This window comes from Cryptomeria japonica, chromosome 2 (assembly GCF_030272615.1).
Source record: "Cryptomeria japonica chromosome 2, Sugi_1.0, whole genome shotgun sequence".
NCBI lineage: Eukaryota > Viridiplantae > Streptophyta > Pinopsida > Cupressales > Cupressaceae > Cryptomeria > Cryptomeria japonica.
Genome location: NC_081406.1, coordinates 68,865,257 through 68,879,698, shown reverse-complemented (window position 1 = coordinate 68,879,698; position 14,442 = coordinate 68,865,257). Strand labels below are relative to the sequence as shown.

Genomic DNA, 14,442 nt, shown 5'->3' with positions numbered 1-14,442 from the left:
TATCATCCATTACTTTAGGAGATGTACGTTGACCAAGGCATTTCACATTTTGTTTTAGCTGATTATGCACTACTTCCCTTTCTTGAAAGAATTTGAATGGACAGGGACAATGGCAAAATGCAAAGTGTTATGGCATACAATTTGGTCAGCTAATATCGCTTTCTTACTTATGGAAAGCATGTTATAGGAATTCATTTAATGGGGACATTTTCCATCAGCTTACTAGTCAAAATTAAACAGAAGGTGGCATTAATGATCAGAGTTAAACAGAAGGTGGCATTACTGATCAAAGTCAAGTACCAGTTTTTTTCTAAAGGTGTTGAATCTCTGCCTGATAGGATATAAACTCAAATATTGTCATTTTTGCTTTCCAGGAAGAGAATCTAGTTTTATTCTGTTGCTAGGTTGATGTACTTTTTTACATTAAGTAAAATAGAATGCATTTCTATATAAAAGTAGTTAATCTCTTCTAACTCCAAGCAAAATTGATCTCTAGAATGTTAATACGTTCTCTGTGAAAAATATCATGGGAACCTTCAAATGTGTTTTATGCACTCAATTTTGCAGATTTGATGGTTATTTACCATTTTCGAAAAAATTGACATTCCATATAAAATTTACACAATTTTTTTATGTATAGCATAAGCTAATTTTACTACTTTAGACAAAGCTTACACAATTTTATAAGAAACATTAAAGCATAATATTCATATTTTATTATTTGCTAAAATGAGATTTCCCAATTATTCTATGCACATATTAAAAAGGTCCATTCTTTATTATCTTTTCTAGCTATCTCCTAATAATATTTGGACTCTTAATCGTTAATCATCCTTAGAAAAGGGCCATGATAATCTTCTCTTTATCATTACAATTATATTGCATGTCTAATCTAGAAAACTTTTATCTAGTGACCAGTTTGAAGCCAAATGACAATTTTGTAAGATTAGAGTCTCCAACGCCTCCTATCACTCTTTCTTGGTGCATGGCATTAAGGTGGAGTGTAAGCAGGAGTCAACACTGAAACCCTCACGTTGATTTCATCTTATTAGGACAATGGGATTTTGTATGATGTGCATCCATTGCAACAATTTGGCTCATTAGACAATTATGTCAATAAGCAAGTTGAAGGGACCGAATATAAAACATACTGCAAATGAAAATATCACAATCTATAGTCATAGATAATAACGATATAACCAACCTTAATGTCACCATAGCATTCATCACACATTATCTACTCTTGTGAAACTAAACCATTGACCTCATTCAGACAACACGAACAACACAATACGAAGAATACATATCATGGCCTACAACCTGGAAAAACTGAATTGTATGTAGTATGCATATTCACCAAGCATATACATAGAAAACTCACACAAAGAAACACATCCATTCTTCCATACCATTTGCTTGTCAGACTTCTTTTTAGATTTCGTAGCAGGAATATCTGCGGCTTCATTATTTTGTTCATCTTGTTTTCCTGGCACCCCAATCACTCTGTCTCCCTCATCATCAGAATCAAACATAAAGCCATCCAATGTTCCTGGACGACATGAAAAATGACAACTCCCATGAGCATTGGATTTCTCAAACTGTAAAAAAATAATCTTAACATTCTCCAGGCTAGGTCTTTACTCTATGCTTTAATAAAAATCAGTCAATGGTCAAATCCCCTTCTTTTAAGTCACACTGTCGAAGAATGGTGAACAATTAATAGAAATAAAGATGCCATATATGACAATTTACTGTCCGACAAAATCAATTTGCATCAGGATGCAATTCTTTACTGAACACAGTTTTTAAAATTATCAAATTAAATTGACCTTTGATGTGTTGAAATAATAATTTAAATCATAGGTAATATAATAGACTTTTGAGAGTTGGTCCAAAGGGTGAAAAGCGATTCCACTACTTGCCAAGGATGCAAAGGGAATTCTATTCATTTTAAGGCTTGAAAGAGGTGGACTAAATAGTAGTGAACAATCAAGAGAAACTTTATATATGTGCATGTGTTTGTCACTAGTACAATTTCTTGTTGCAGTAGAGATTATTACTATTCAGTTTTAGAGAAAAGAAAGAGTTAACATTACATCTTCAACTTTTAAGAATATTTCTATTAACACAGTGTGGCCTGCATTCAAATTGAAGTAGATGCATTAATGTCTGGCATGATACTATGCCGTGTGGCAACATGACAGATATTATTCAAAGCAAAGATATGTTCTATAAAACTAGCATACAATCATTATGGAGAACATACCTCTGGAAACACAAGATTTACACAATCACAGAAAACAAATCTTCCATCTGATGATGAAAGAAATGCATTAACAGAAAATATATATATATATAGAACACACATGGAAAGAGCTCAGGGAAATGCAAGAATTTATCGAGAACAACATAGGATAGTAAAAGTATTCAAAATGGATAGAAGTATACCTGGTTGAAATTAAACAACTCAAACTCAACTAAGAAGTGCAGAAAACCACTCCACTATATACCACATACCTTTTACATTACGTAAGAATATGAACAAAGTTGCACATAAATTAGAATTGCCAATATATACAGAGAAATTCATTGCGATCCTGTTAGATTTAAATATTTTTTTTCTGTCACTTAAGTAATGTAAGTTGTAGTTCTTCAGAAGAAAATATAAGTTGGAATTGCTTACAATATCTCTTGGAGTTGCTCTAAAGGCCAATGGTGAACAATTCTGCAAGAGAGTTGATGCTTAAACAATCTTTGGTCAATGCAGTAATGAATCAAAAATCAAATAATGATTATGTCATGCCATTATTTAAGCACGTTTGATTGAAAAGTTGCAGATAAATTTCTTTAGATCAGCTTGAAGATAGTCAATTAGGAATTCTTACCTGTCCAGACTTGATTGACTATATCATATTTTATTAAATGTGCTGAGAAAGTACAAATAATGTCATAAATGGTTAGATGATGATGTTGTTAGAGTTTAGTGCTTGACAATATATTTAAATAAATATATAAATAAAAAAATTAACATATTACTGTTAATTTATAAAGCTGGTTTTGGGAGTTATTTTCCTGTAATCGTTTTTGTACGGAATAATGGTTTTATAAAACCAATACTATGTAATGGTTTTTTAAGTAATGTGAATGACTGAACTTTTGAATTGAGAGTAATCTCATTTTTCTTTCATTTTATCATGATAGCAAAGCAGGTTTTGTCTTGGACTTCTCCGTAATCACCCTTCATTCATTTGTCTCTACCTCACAGTGGTGGTTACGATGGTGCTGCACTGAATACTACATGCAACTGCTACTGTTTTCCACCATTCTTGCATCTGTCAACAGGTGAGCAAAGTAAAGTTGTAAAACATGTGCAAAGTCCTTTTGACTCCATCATCCATTTGCATTTCTTCTTTCTCTCAATTATGTTCATTCTTGGCGTAGATTAAACACATCATTTTGTCCATTGTTATCATCCCAAAATTTAAAAATAAAATTTATGTATATACCCCAAAGAAGCAATAGTCTGGAAAAAAACATGATTATACCCAATTAATTGGGAATCAGCACCCACGGCGATTCATTTCCCGAAAATCACATTGAAAATCATCAACAATTTTCAACGATTTATTGCATGAAAAAGTCCCAATTAAATTGGGAAAAAAACGTGAAACCCTAAAACACTTTATAGTGCACAAAAAATGAAAAATAATGAAAAAAACGCCATAAAAACTTAATAAATCACGTCACGTGGCCACAACTTTGCAGTTCATCTGACAATAGGGGTGTGGTTGCAAACTGAGAAAGAGCAGAAGCTAGTGTGAGGGTAGAGCAGAAGCCAGCGACAGAGCAGCAGCCAACGTGAGGGGCAGAGCAGCAGTCATATTTTCCTCTTTTCTTTATTTCCCCACACACTCTTTCTTATTTTTTTCTGGTGCAGCTTTCTATGTTGGCACTCGATTTATTATTGCTGTTGTTTACTTCTTTTCAAATCAAAATTTGAATCAGTGTTTGCTTACCTTCCCAACGCATTCTGCTTTTTAGCCATTTCTTTTGTTTTACACCTTCAATGCTATCGTTTTTTACAGTAATTAAATGTGCTATTCATGCATTCTGCCATTTTGAAATTATGTAGATAAATTCTCAGCTGTCCTTCAAGTATTTAGCTTTGTTGTCTTTGCAATACAAGGAAATTGGGATTGAGATTGAAAAACCTTTGACACCTTGATTTAAAATTTTTAAACTGGCATCCAAATTTTTACACAAATTTTGACCATTTAGAAGTTTATAAAGTAAATGTTTTAAACATTTCAAGTATCTGGAACACCCTAAAGCTCTTTTAGTTTTGCATCTTCAGTAAAATATAGGCAAAAGAAAGTAAACAATGCTTAAAGTTAAAAATCTTTCACAAATTCAGAAACTCTTCTATAATAATAGCTGCAAATTTTTTTAAGTGCAATCAATTCTTACATAGTATTTCTAGTATTTTGACCATTCTAACGTTCAAATCAATATCTCCACAGCACTTCTAGTACTTCTTTCTTGTTCAAAATGAAGTAGAGAACAAAGTGAAAATATCTTTTAGATTTTTAATCTCTCACAAATTCTCCTATTTGAATAGAAATCAAATTATACTCGTTGAAACTACAGTGATAATATTGATTTCAATCTTTTCAATACGATGAACTAAAGTACACAGATTTTAATCTTTTTAATATGTTCTTTAGTTCATTAGGAATGCAAAAGAAAGAAAGAATTTGATTTCTGTTCAAATAGGAGAAATCAAAGTGTTTTCTTCTGCATTCCTGATGAACTAAAGAACATTTTGAAAATACAGTGATAATATTTGATGTCATCTCTACTAAATGCCATTCCATGAGAACACATTTATTTTAATTGTAAGCTTTCAATATGGAAATTTGTCTTCTAAATCAATTCGAATCTGCTTTGTTTATTACAAAAACTTCATGCATGTGTTTAAAACTATCTATTGAAATGGTTAGCATCCCTTATGAACACACAACTATAACATTAAAATGCTGAAAGACTGAATTAAAATACTTTTGCAGATCTGATTCTTGATCACAACCCCATGCCAAAAAGACTTTTCCTGGACACATTGTACACCAATTGCTAGTAGCACGAAGGTTAAATGCAATTGGTGTCTAAATGATATCAGCGGTGCCATTTGTCAAAAGAACGAGGAAATAATACGGAGATATGCAAAGAATGCCCTGCAGGTGTCTCGTATTAGGCAAAGCAATCTCTTGATGGGATTGGTCAAAGGCCAAAAAGGCGAGAACCAGGGTTGAAATAGGTTCTAGTTTTGCAAATGCTAGGAGGAATCATTTGGGTGAGGGTAGTGAAGATGGGGATTTCAGGGAATCTGAGACAGCACCTTCTTCTACAACACATGGACCAAACACAAGTGGAGGAAACATTCATGATTTCTTCCAACCTCATACTACACTAAGATCACAAACCACTTTGGAGAGTATAGGATGGAGGAAAATCGTCCATGAACAAGCAAAGAAAGAAATTGGTAATTTTTGGTACACCTCTAGCATGACATTCAATGCTTGCAGATCTCCATATTGGCAACCCATGGTAGATGCTGTAAATGTAATTCAAATTTATGTTCAAAATCTGAAGTTGTAAGAATTTATATATTCTTTTACTTTCTTATTGAATTACTTCAATGCTTAAGGAATATATTTAATCTTTTATTGTTTGTATTGACTGTTCCTTCTTATATTGCAGATAGTTGTAGATAACATTTATTGATTTCGATATTTACTACAGCATCCTTCATGGTAAATATATAGGCATAGCCTTGGAAGATCAAGGCATGCCTTGACCGGACATGTCTCTTGACATGTCCAATCAAGGCATGTCTTGATCAATCCAAGAGAGGTGCCTTTTCATTAAGAAAAACCGATAACTATCGGTTTATATAAATGCCGATACATAAAGAATAATAACCGATCCCAATCGGTTTATATCTAATGTTGTTTCAATCATAATCATAACCGATAACAAATCGGTTTATTTCCAATGCAATTTAATTATCATTTTAACCGATAACCAATCGGTTTATTCTTAATGCTATTAATGATAATCGATACCAAACATGGTAAATGTAATTCGATTATATAAATCAAATAGAGGATCGGTATAAGAGAAAAAGCAAGTTTATAAGATAACTTATTATAGTTATCATATGACAACGATAACAGATATACAGATCCGATCACATTCACAACATAAGAAATATAACTGAAATCTCTGCATAAGAAATACGATCATATCTCGATCGATAATAGATTAGAAATACTTGAAACATGAAATGCATATAAAAATGATTATAACAAGTTCAATCAATCATGATGTCTACCATTAGCTTGTAGTCTTATCGATAGAATAGATGATTGAATGAGAGATGAATGAAGTCTCTCATTCAATCATTTATCTTACCGAAGCTACATAGTCTTAACAGATGCTATTGCATCCGCAGGTCTAGAGTTTAAAGACCCATCTTATGAGTCATTGAGGGTTGGTATAATTAAAGATGCAGTACGGGATGTTGAAGATGTTGTTAAAGAGCGTCGGTCACACTGGGCTATCAGTGGTTACAACATTATGTCAGATGGATGGACAGATAGAAGGAACCGAACCTTCATTAACTTCCTTGTTTCTTGTGAGATTGGCACTGTTTTTTTGAAATCTGTGGTGCATCTGATATAATCAAATCCGCAGATGCATTGTTCGATATGTATGACATTGTAGTTATGGAAGTAGGGTCACAAAATGTGGTTCAATTTATCACAGACAATGCTGTTGCTGGGAGACTTTTGACAGATAAATACCCCTCTTATGTTTTTTTTACACTATGTGTAGCACATTGCCTTGATCTAACCCTAGAAGAGATTGGAAAAATTGAATGGGTTAAGGAGGCATTGCAAAAGGCTCACAAGGTTACCAAATTTATTTATTATCACAAGAAGATTTTGGCTATAATGCGCTCTTTCACAAAAGACAAGGAGCTAGTTTGACCAAGGGTGACAAGATTTGCAACACACTTCCTTGCATTACAGAAACTATGAGCAAAAAAATAATTTGAGGCGAATGTTTGATTGAGCTGAGTGGATGGAGTTTGGTTTCAAAAATCATTTGAATGGCATAACATTGGCAAAGTACATGTATTCTACCAATTTTTGGGAGTCAATTGAACGAATTGTAGAATTTTCAGAGCCTCTAGTAAAAGTATTGAGACTAGTGGATGGGGAAAAGTTCCCCATGGAATATTTGTATGAGGCCGTGGATAGGGCCAATGAGGTGATGAGAGTAGGCTGGCAAATAACAAGGACGCATATGTCGTTGTGGGACATAAATGATGGGAGATGGGATGGACAAATGCACACTCCTCTCCATGTTGTAGGATACTTTCTCAATCCATCATTATTCTACAAGACTCCATTCATGGAAATTGATGCTAAGATCAAACAAGGCTTCTTCACGTGCATGGACAAAATGTTTCCAAATCAGTATAGATTTAATGCAGCTATGTCAGAGTTGGAAATGTACAAGCAAGCTAAGGGTTTTCTCTCTTCTAGGGCAGCCATGGAACGCAGAAAGACCTTCCAACTAGGTAGACTCTATAAATTTTTGATAGTCTCTTTATTTTGCCAACATGGTCATTAAATTTGTTAAGAATTTAAGATATTCTAACAATATCATCTCCATATGATGTGTTTTTCAGCTCAATGGTGGGCTTGTTTTGGTGATGAATTACCAAATTTTAGGTTGATGGTGGTGTGCATTTTGTCCCAACCATGCAGCTCATTTGCTTGTGAGCGTAATTGGAGTGATTTTTAACACATACATTCCAAGAAACAAAACCGCCTATCACAACAATGGATGAATGACTTGGTGTTTGTTCACCACAACCTCCACTTATAGCTAAAGAAAGCTCAAGGTAAGAATATTAAAATATACTTGCAATTAGTTGAAATTTTATTCATGGTGTTTTTCACTTGTAAGCTAAAGACTAATTTATACATGGGTTTTTAAAACAGGAACTATTGAGGAAAACGAGCCAATTGACCTCGACGAGATAGATCCAAAGTCTGAGTGGATTGTTGTTGATGATGATGTTAGTTCGCTTGAGCCTGAGGATTTTGAGATCATGGGGATGGCCAACATGGATACTGAATGGGTTGAATGAATTAGGACAAACCCTAACTTAGGAACTTCATCATCAAGGCCTGCTGCCCTCTAGCATGTTATTGGCTACATTTGTTTTTTTTGAAACTTTGTACTTAGTTTATAGGTTGACTTTGTACAAAGTCACAAACTATATTGTTATTGACATTTTGACAACTATCAGCATCCAATTATTATTTATGTTGTGGTATATTTTGTGCAATGTACTATTCAGCGATATGATTTTATTTGCTTACAATATCTCTATGCTATGGATTTTCCCTTAAATATATATAAAAAAAAGTAATTTTTGATTGTTTTTCTGCAATTTTTTACGTTTTTTGTAAATCTGATTTTTTCAAAAAATCAAACTTTTGTTTTGCCAATTAATTCCACAAATGATTAATGCCGCTTTGATATACCCCATTTGGCCAAAGAAGTGTGCTCAATCCAGGCATTGAAATTGGATGTTTTTCCATGCTTTTTTTTTTGGTGCAGGAATCAGCAGAAGTGAAAAGCATTTGAAAGAAATTTAATCAGATTTGAACATTGCATGCACCAATTTGAAGAGGCACTGCAAATTTCCAGAGGCGATTTGAAAGATTGATGCATGTTTTGAATTTGCAGAGGCATTTTGAAGATTTAATGAGATATTTTGAATATTTTGAAGGCATTCTTTTGAGAAGTTTCCAGAGTAACAACCTGCCAATCGTGCCCGTTAAACTGTGGTATTATTTTTTCATTGAAATATTAAAATAATATGATCAGAAGAGGCATTGCACCCGTGACAGGCATTTGAAAGGGTGCTTGAAAGTTTTTTTTTTAACAGTTTTTATTATCATATGCAGTGTTTGAATTAGGCTTTGAGTGAATCTTTTAAGGTATTTAAAAAGATAAGGATTTTGCATAGTTCAGTCATTCACAGATTGAATGTCTTTTGTCTTTTCTACCATATATTTGTTGTGCCCAGCCACTAACTAATTTTTAACCAAATTTTATTTGATATGGTTTGATGTTTTTGGTGGCATAAATATTGGAAAAACAAACAGCAAACAAACTATTGTGTTGAAAATCCAGCAGCAATAAGAGCAGAAACATCATCTCAAACCACAAATTTCATGCTGTTGTGAAGCCATCTTTACACTGAAGACAGGCAAGGTAAAAATTTCACTTAAATTTAAAAAAGAGTATTCTTTAAAAAAAGAAATTGTGGGAAATAATTGTATCTATTCAAAATAATTTTGTAATGGTGTGCAGTTAATTGATATAAGGTTTATAAGATTTATTGAGATCTTTGTATAAGCATAAAATGGATAAATAATAAATTAAGTATTTACAAAAAGTTCAATGGAAATGAATTTCACCATTCAAATTCAAATACAATTGATACTAATTGAAAAAGATCTTGAGGATATTGCTGATGGTATAATTACAAAGCCAACAAATGTAGATGAAATTAAAAAATGGAAGGTTAAAGATAAGAAACCCTACGTACATCATGTGGATTTTAAAAATATTCTAAGTAAATCTGGGAAACATTTAAATACTCTATTTGGATCAATAGCTGTTAGTGCAGAAATAACTTTAAAACTAGGTTGCTGGTTCGGGTTTGAAGAACCGGTACGGCAAAATTTTGAAAAGGAGTTTGGGTTCGTTAGTACAAAACCATGTAAATTATATATATATATATATATATATATATATTTGAGCAGCCTATAAGCATGAATTAAGATTAGCATGTCACATAGCATCATATAAACAACAAAACAAACATAAACTTGTAATCATAGCATCATGATCATACCATAATAGCATCATATACATCAAGTTTAATATCAAAATGACAACATATTCAAGTATCATTATTTCAACTTTCAACAATTTCAAGTTTAATCATCAAATGGATTCTCTAAATTTCTAATTCATCATCCTCCTCCTCCTCATCCTTATCCTCCTCATCATTGACATTGACATTAGATGAGCCAATGCCACTTGCAGTTGCACTGTAACTTTGCTCGGTATCCGAGTCATCAAGTGTTAATGCAAAAGTTAAGAAGCAGGAGCATCCAAATCAGTATGCTCTGGCTCTATATCCCACATCTTTGTTTCCCCTTGGGTGTAGTCACGTTGTTTGTGTGAAAGAAAACATAGGTTGGAATGCACATATACTAAATTCTCCACTCTTTTTTATAGCGACCTATTGCGCTTTACTGAGTGGATGAAAGAGTATGTGCTCCAATTTCTTTCTGAAGTAGATGAACTAGCAACCTACGAAGACAAAGTAAACAATTAAAATTATACATTTATAAAATAAAATTTAAAAATTACTAGCAACCTATGAAGACAAAGTAAACTATAAATAAACTTGTGATAAAACTTGACAACCAGGGGTTGTAGGTGTTGGAAGCATGTGCCATGGAAGTAGCACCAACTATGAGCATCCTTCTTGGATCTATGGCGAAGAGCATCAACACTTAGACCATTCCCATTTGCAAATTCTATGAACTCATTTGTAACAGTATCTCACGAATCATCATTGGGATATAGTTTAAGAAATGTTGCCTTGTACCCATCAAATACTTCTAGATCTCTCCATGGTGGAATCCTTCTTGGTTTATCAAGAAATTGATTGCTATAATACTTTGGTGTCAAGGCATAGGCAAGAAGATGCAAAGGAGTGGTCATCTTATTCCACCTTTCAACAACGATTGCTTCCACTTCTTTGAAGAATTACTCATTGGGGTCTTTCTCTCTTGCATTTATAGTGCACTTCATTTTTTCAAGCATTGAGTCAATGCCATCATAAATCTCACCAATGCAAGGCCTACCCATGTCAGTATAGCGAATCATGCTCATTATGGGCTCAGTGATACTAAGGAGATATGTCACAAGATCCCACCAGTTCTCATTCAATATTCGGTCCCTAATTTTTGCTGCCCTCTCATTGCTTCTCTGCTTCCATACAGTCCAATTGGTGTTGATCACCATATTGCATAGTGCCACACTAACTTTCACAAGTCATCTCAAGACGATTGTGTTTGATGCAAAACAGGTCTCAGCAATCTATAACATAAATTAATGCCAAAATGATTAATAAATAAAGCCAAACTTTAAAGAAGAATACACAATATAGCTTACAAATGATATTATGAACATTGAAAATTAAAAAAATCAGAAAATGAAAAATTAAATTACTATTTCACTTACCTTCGATAGCTCCAAATTCGAAAAGGATCTAAAAATCCCTTGAGACATGTGGTGGTTTGTGATGAACATCTGGATGTCCTCAGCCTTTGCATACACATCTCTAATCCATTTTATTTTAGTCCCAATCTTTTGTAGCATAAGATTGAGTGAATGTACCGCACAAGGTGTCCAAAAGATGTGATCATAGCGTTCCTCAACCAACAAACCAACAGCTCTACAATTTTTTGTATTGTCCGTTATGACTAGAACAACATCGTGGGGTCCCACTGACTCAATGGCGGAGATGAGAATATTTGAAATAAATTGGCCATCTTCTACTTGGCCCTCACAATCCACAGCTTTCAAAAGCATTGCCCCTTTAGGGGACACCGCCATGACATTGATCAAGGGACGATTTTTAGAATCTTTCCACCCATCTGAAACAATTGTTACATTTGTTTCAGCCTATGAATCCCTTATGGGTTTCAATGCATCTTCAACCCCCTTCACCTCTTTCTCCAATAATGTTACACGTACCTTCTCATAACCTGGGCCCTTATACCCTCTTGGAGACACTTTTCGACATTTGCTTCCAATATGGGGAGCGAACAACATTGAAAGCCAACCCATTTGCATATATGCACCTTGCTACATCTTGGTCAGCAATGTCTCTACTCTCATTTTGAAATGCGGTTCTAAAGGCCCCTTTGTTTTTTTGCGTGTCAAGGGTGGTTCACTTTCAGGTTCATTTGTGGAAAAGAAGGGGTGGTCTTCTACTACATCGAGATTAGATGGGGCTTACAATCCCCTTGTTTTTTTTGGTGCGGTTTGATTCAATCTATGGGCTTCTCTCTTTTGCCTCCTCATGCTCCCTAATATATTTCATCACTGTCTCATCTAGTATAGGTTTACCATCTTTTCCAGGGCATTTTTTTATGCCTCTTCCTTTTATTCCACACAAATGGCCTACCACCCAATAATATGAACTATTACATTCAATACCACATCCTTGGCATCTCCAACGGAATCCCCCACCTCCTGAAAGTGGTTTTATAATGTCAACATACTTCCATAAGGGAGAATTTGAATCATTTCTTTGTTTTTTAATTGTTTGTTCATTGTCAATGGAGGAAGAGGTAGATGCCATTCTAGTTCCTATGGCAAGAAATAACATAAACATATTCAAAAACAAAAACAAAATAATGAAAAACTATTAATGTTTCATGTTTGAGAATTTGTGAAACAAAAATAGTTGGAAAAAAATGTTAAAAAACCTACCTCTTGTAGCCAATGGGAGCTTGCAAATGTATGGAAATGATGCTGCAACACTTGTTGAAGCTTCAAAAATCAGTCTTCAACTCTTATTTGATCTTGGAAGCCAAACTTTGTTCACCCTTTCTTCAACCTGCAGTCAAAAAACTTTTGTTTGGAACACAAATGAGGAGAAATGAGCCAAGATTATGTTTTAGAAGTCACTTTTAGGGTATAAAATTCACTTTTTACTTGGCGGATTCCAAAAATAAAAATAAAAAAATTTGCATAATATATTGCTTTTTGGGCCGCTCAGCCGCCCGGGTTTGACCTGGGTCCACTTGGGTTCAATCGGGTTCGATCTTGGTCCGCCTGGGTTCGAGCCAGGTCGAACCATCTTTGAGAAATTCGAACCAAAGCCGGACCGGACCCGAACCAAGGACCCGGACCGAACTAGACCAGTACCAGGGGTGTCAAGGGGCGAACCCTGTAAGCTAGCTATAAAACAAAAGTTCTATGAATTGAAAATGGAAGAAGGTGAAGATATAGTGCCTCACATCAATAAGTTCCATTCTTTGATAAATCAGTTGACTGGTAAAAATGAAGAACTAAAGGAAAACGATGCAAAAGCCATACTTTTAAACAGCATGTTTCAAAAGAAAAAGTCGTATTAGCTGCACAAAACAAGCCCAATACTTCCTACCAAGAATCAAAATATGCGACAAAATTCAAACATGCAAGAGGCACATGTTTTTCTTGTAAAAAGACAAGACATGTTGTACTAAATTGCAAACAAAGAGCACGGGATCTCCTCTATGAAAAGCTGCAAAATAACATTATGATAATAGAAGAAAAGCAGCACACTACAAATGATGAAGAAATTACACATCAAAGTAACGAAGAATATTTGTACTAATTCTCAATTTGGTTTTTCTCTATGTCAGCACTAAGGAGGGATGTTCGAATTTAGTGCTTGAAAATATATTTAAATAAATAAAGAAAGAAAGACATTATTGTTAATTTATAAAGTTGGTTTTGGGAATTCTATTGTTGTAATTCGTTTTATATGGAAATAAAATAGATTTAGGAAACCAATACTATGTAGTATGTAATAGTTTTTCGAGTAATGTGAATAACTAAATTTTTCAATTGAGAGTAATCTCATTTTTCTTTCAATTTTATCAATTGCAATTGAGTAGATAATGTCATAAGTGATGCAATTATTTTGTCTTTTGTGTTCATGTCATTATTCCAAAGATTTCACTAGGAAATGATCCTTGTATGACTAATATTTTCCCAAAGAAAACAAGCAAGAAACCTATGGGACCCATTTTCCCATGTCCCAAAATTGCGAAATATGTCTAAGTTGTGTGGTCTACTTGTGCTCTGTCCCCAATTTAGCTCGTCACTAATAAACGATATGAGAATACCTCACCTACTCCCTTGTTTTCTCTAGAACATATTAAATGATCAAATCTAACCCCTTGTGGATGTACAAAGACACTTATCTTGCCAAAATTCCATTGATCATTCCAAGGGCACGAGTCCACATGTAGATTTCAATGGCAGATAGAAGATGAATTAATCTACATGAAAGCTACAATTGAGAAGCTAGCCACCACAAGGCTATTGGTGGGTTACCTAGATATTCATTTGAATAAGGAAATGGTTTTTTGTTGCCCTAGGCCAGCCAATGGTGGACCCAAGGACATTTGCATGTAGGTGTGCAAATTGGCTTGCCCCAATTGCTTTGACCCACAAAACTTCTACTTTACTCGTGAAATCCTTCCCAAGCTGCCTTAACAC

The 14,442-nt window shown here is 34.1% G+C and overlaps 1 protein-coding gene and 1 non-coding gene across 2 annotated transcripts in view; both read right to left on the bottom strand.

Annotated features, from left to right (window-relative positions):
- The window catches only part of LOC131060536 (DNA-binding protein BIN4), a 180,178-nt gene that overhangs the window by 1,198 nt on the left and 164,538 nt on the right, over window positions 1-14,442 (bottom strand). Inside the window, exon 10 of the mRNA XM_057993787.2 lies at window positions 1,410-1,549. Within this exon, the coding sequence (XP_057849770.2) occupies window positions 1,410-1,549 (140 nt within the window). The remainder of the gene's footprint in view (window positions 1-1,409; window positions 1,550-14,442) is intronic.
- LOC131060544 (U6 spliceosomal RNA) lies at window positions 802-901 on the bottom strand. Its single transcript, XR_009108729.2, has one exon. It is a non-coding gene; the product is annotated as a U6 spliceosomal RNA (small nuclear RNA).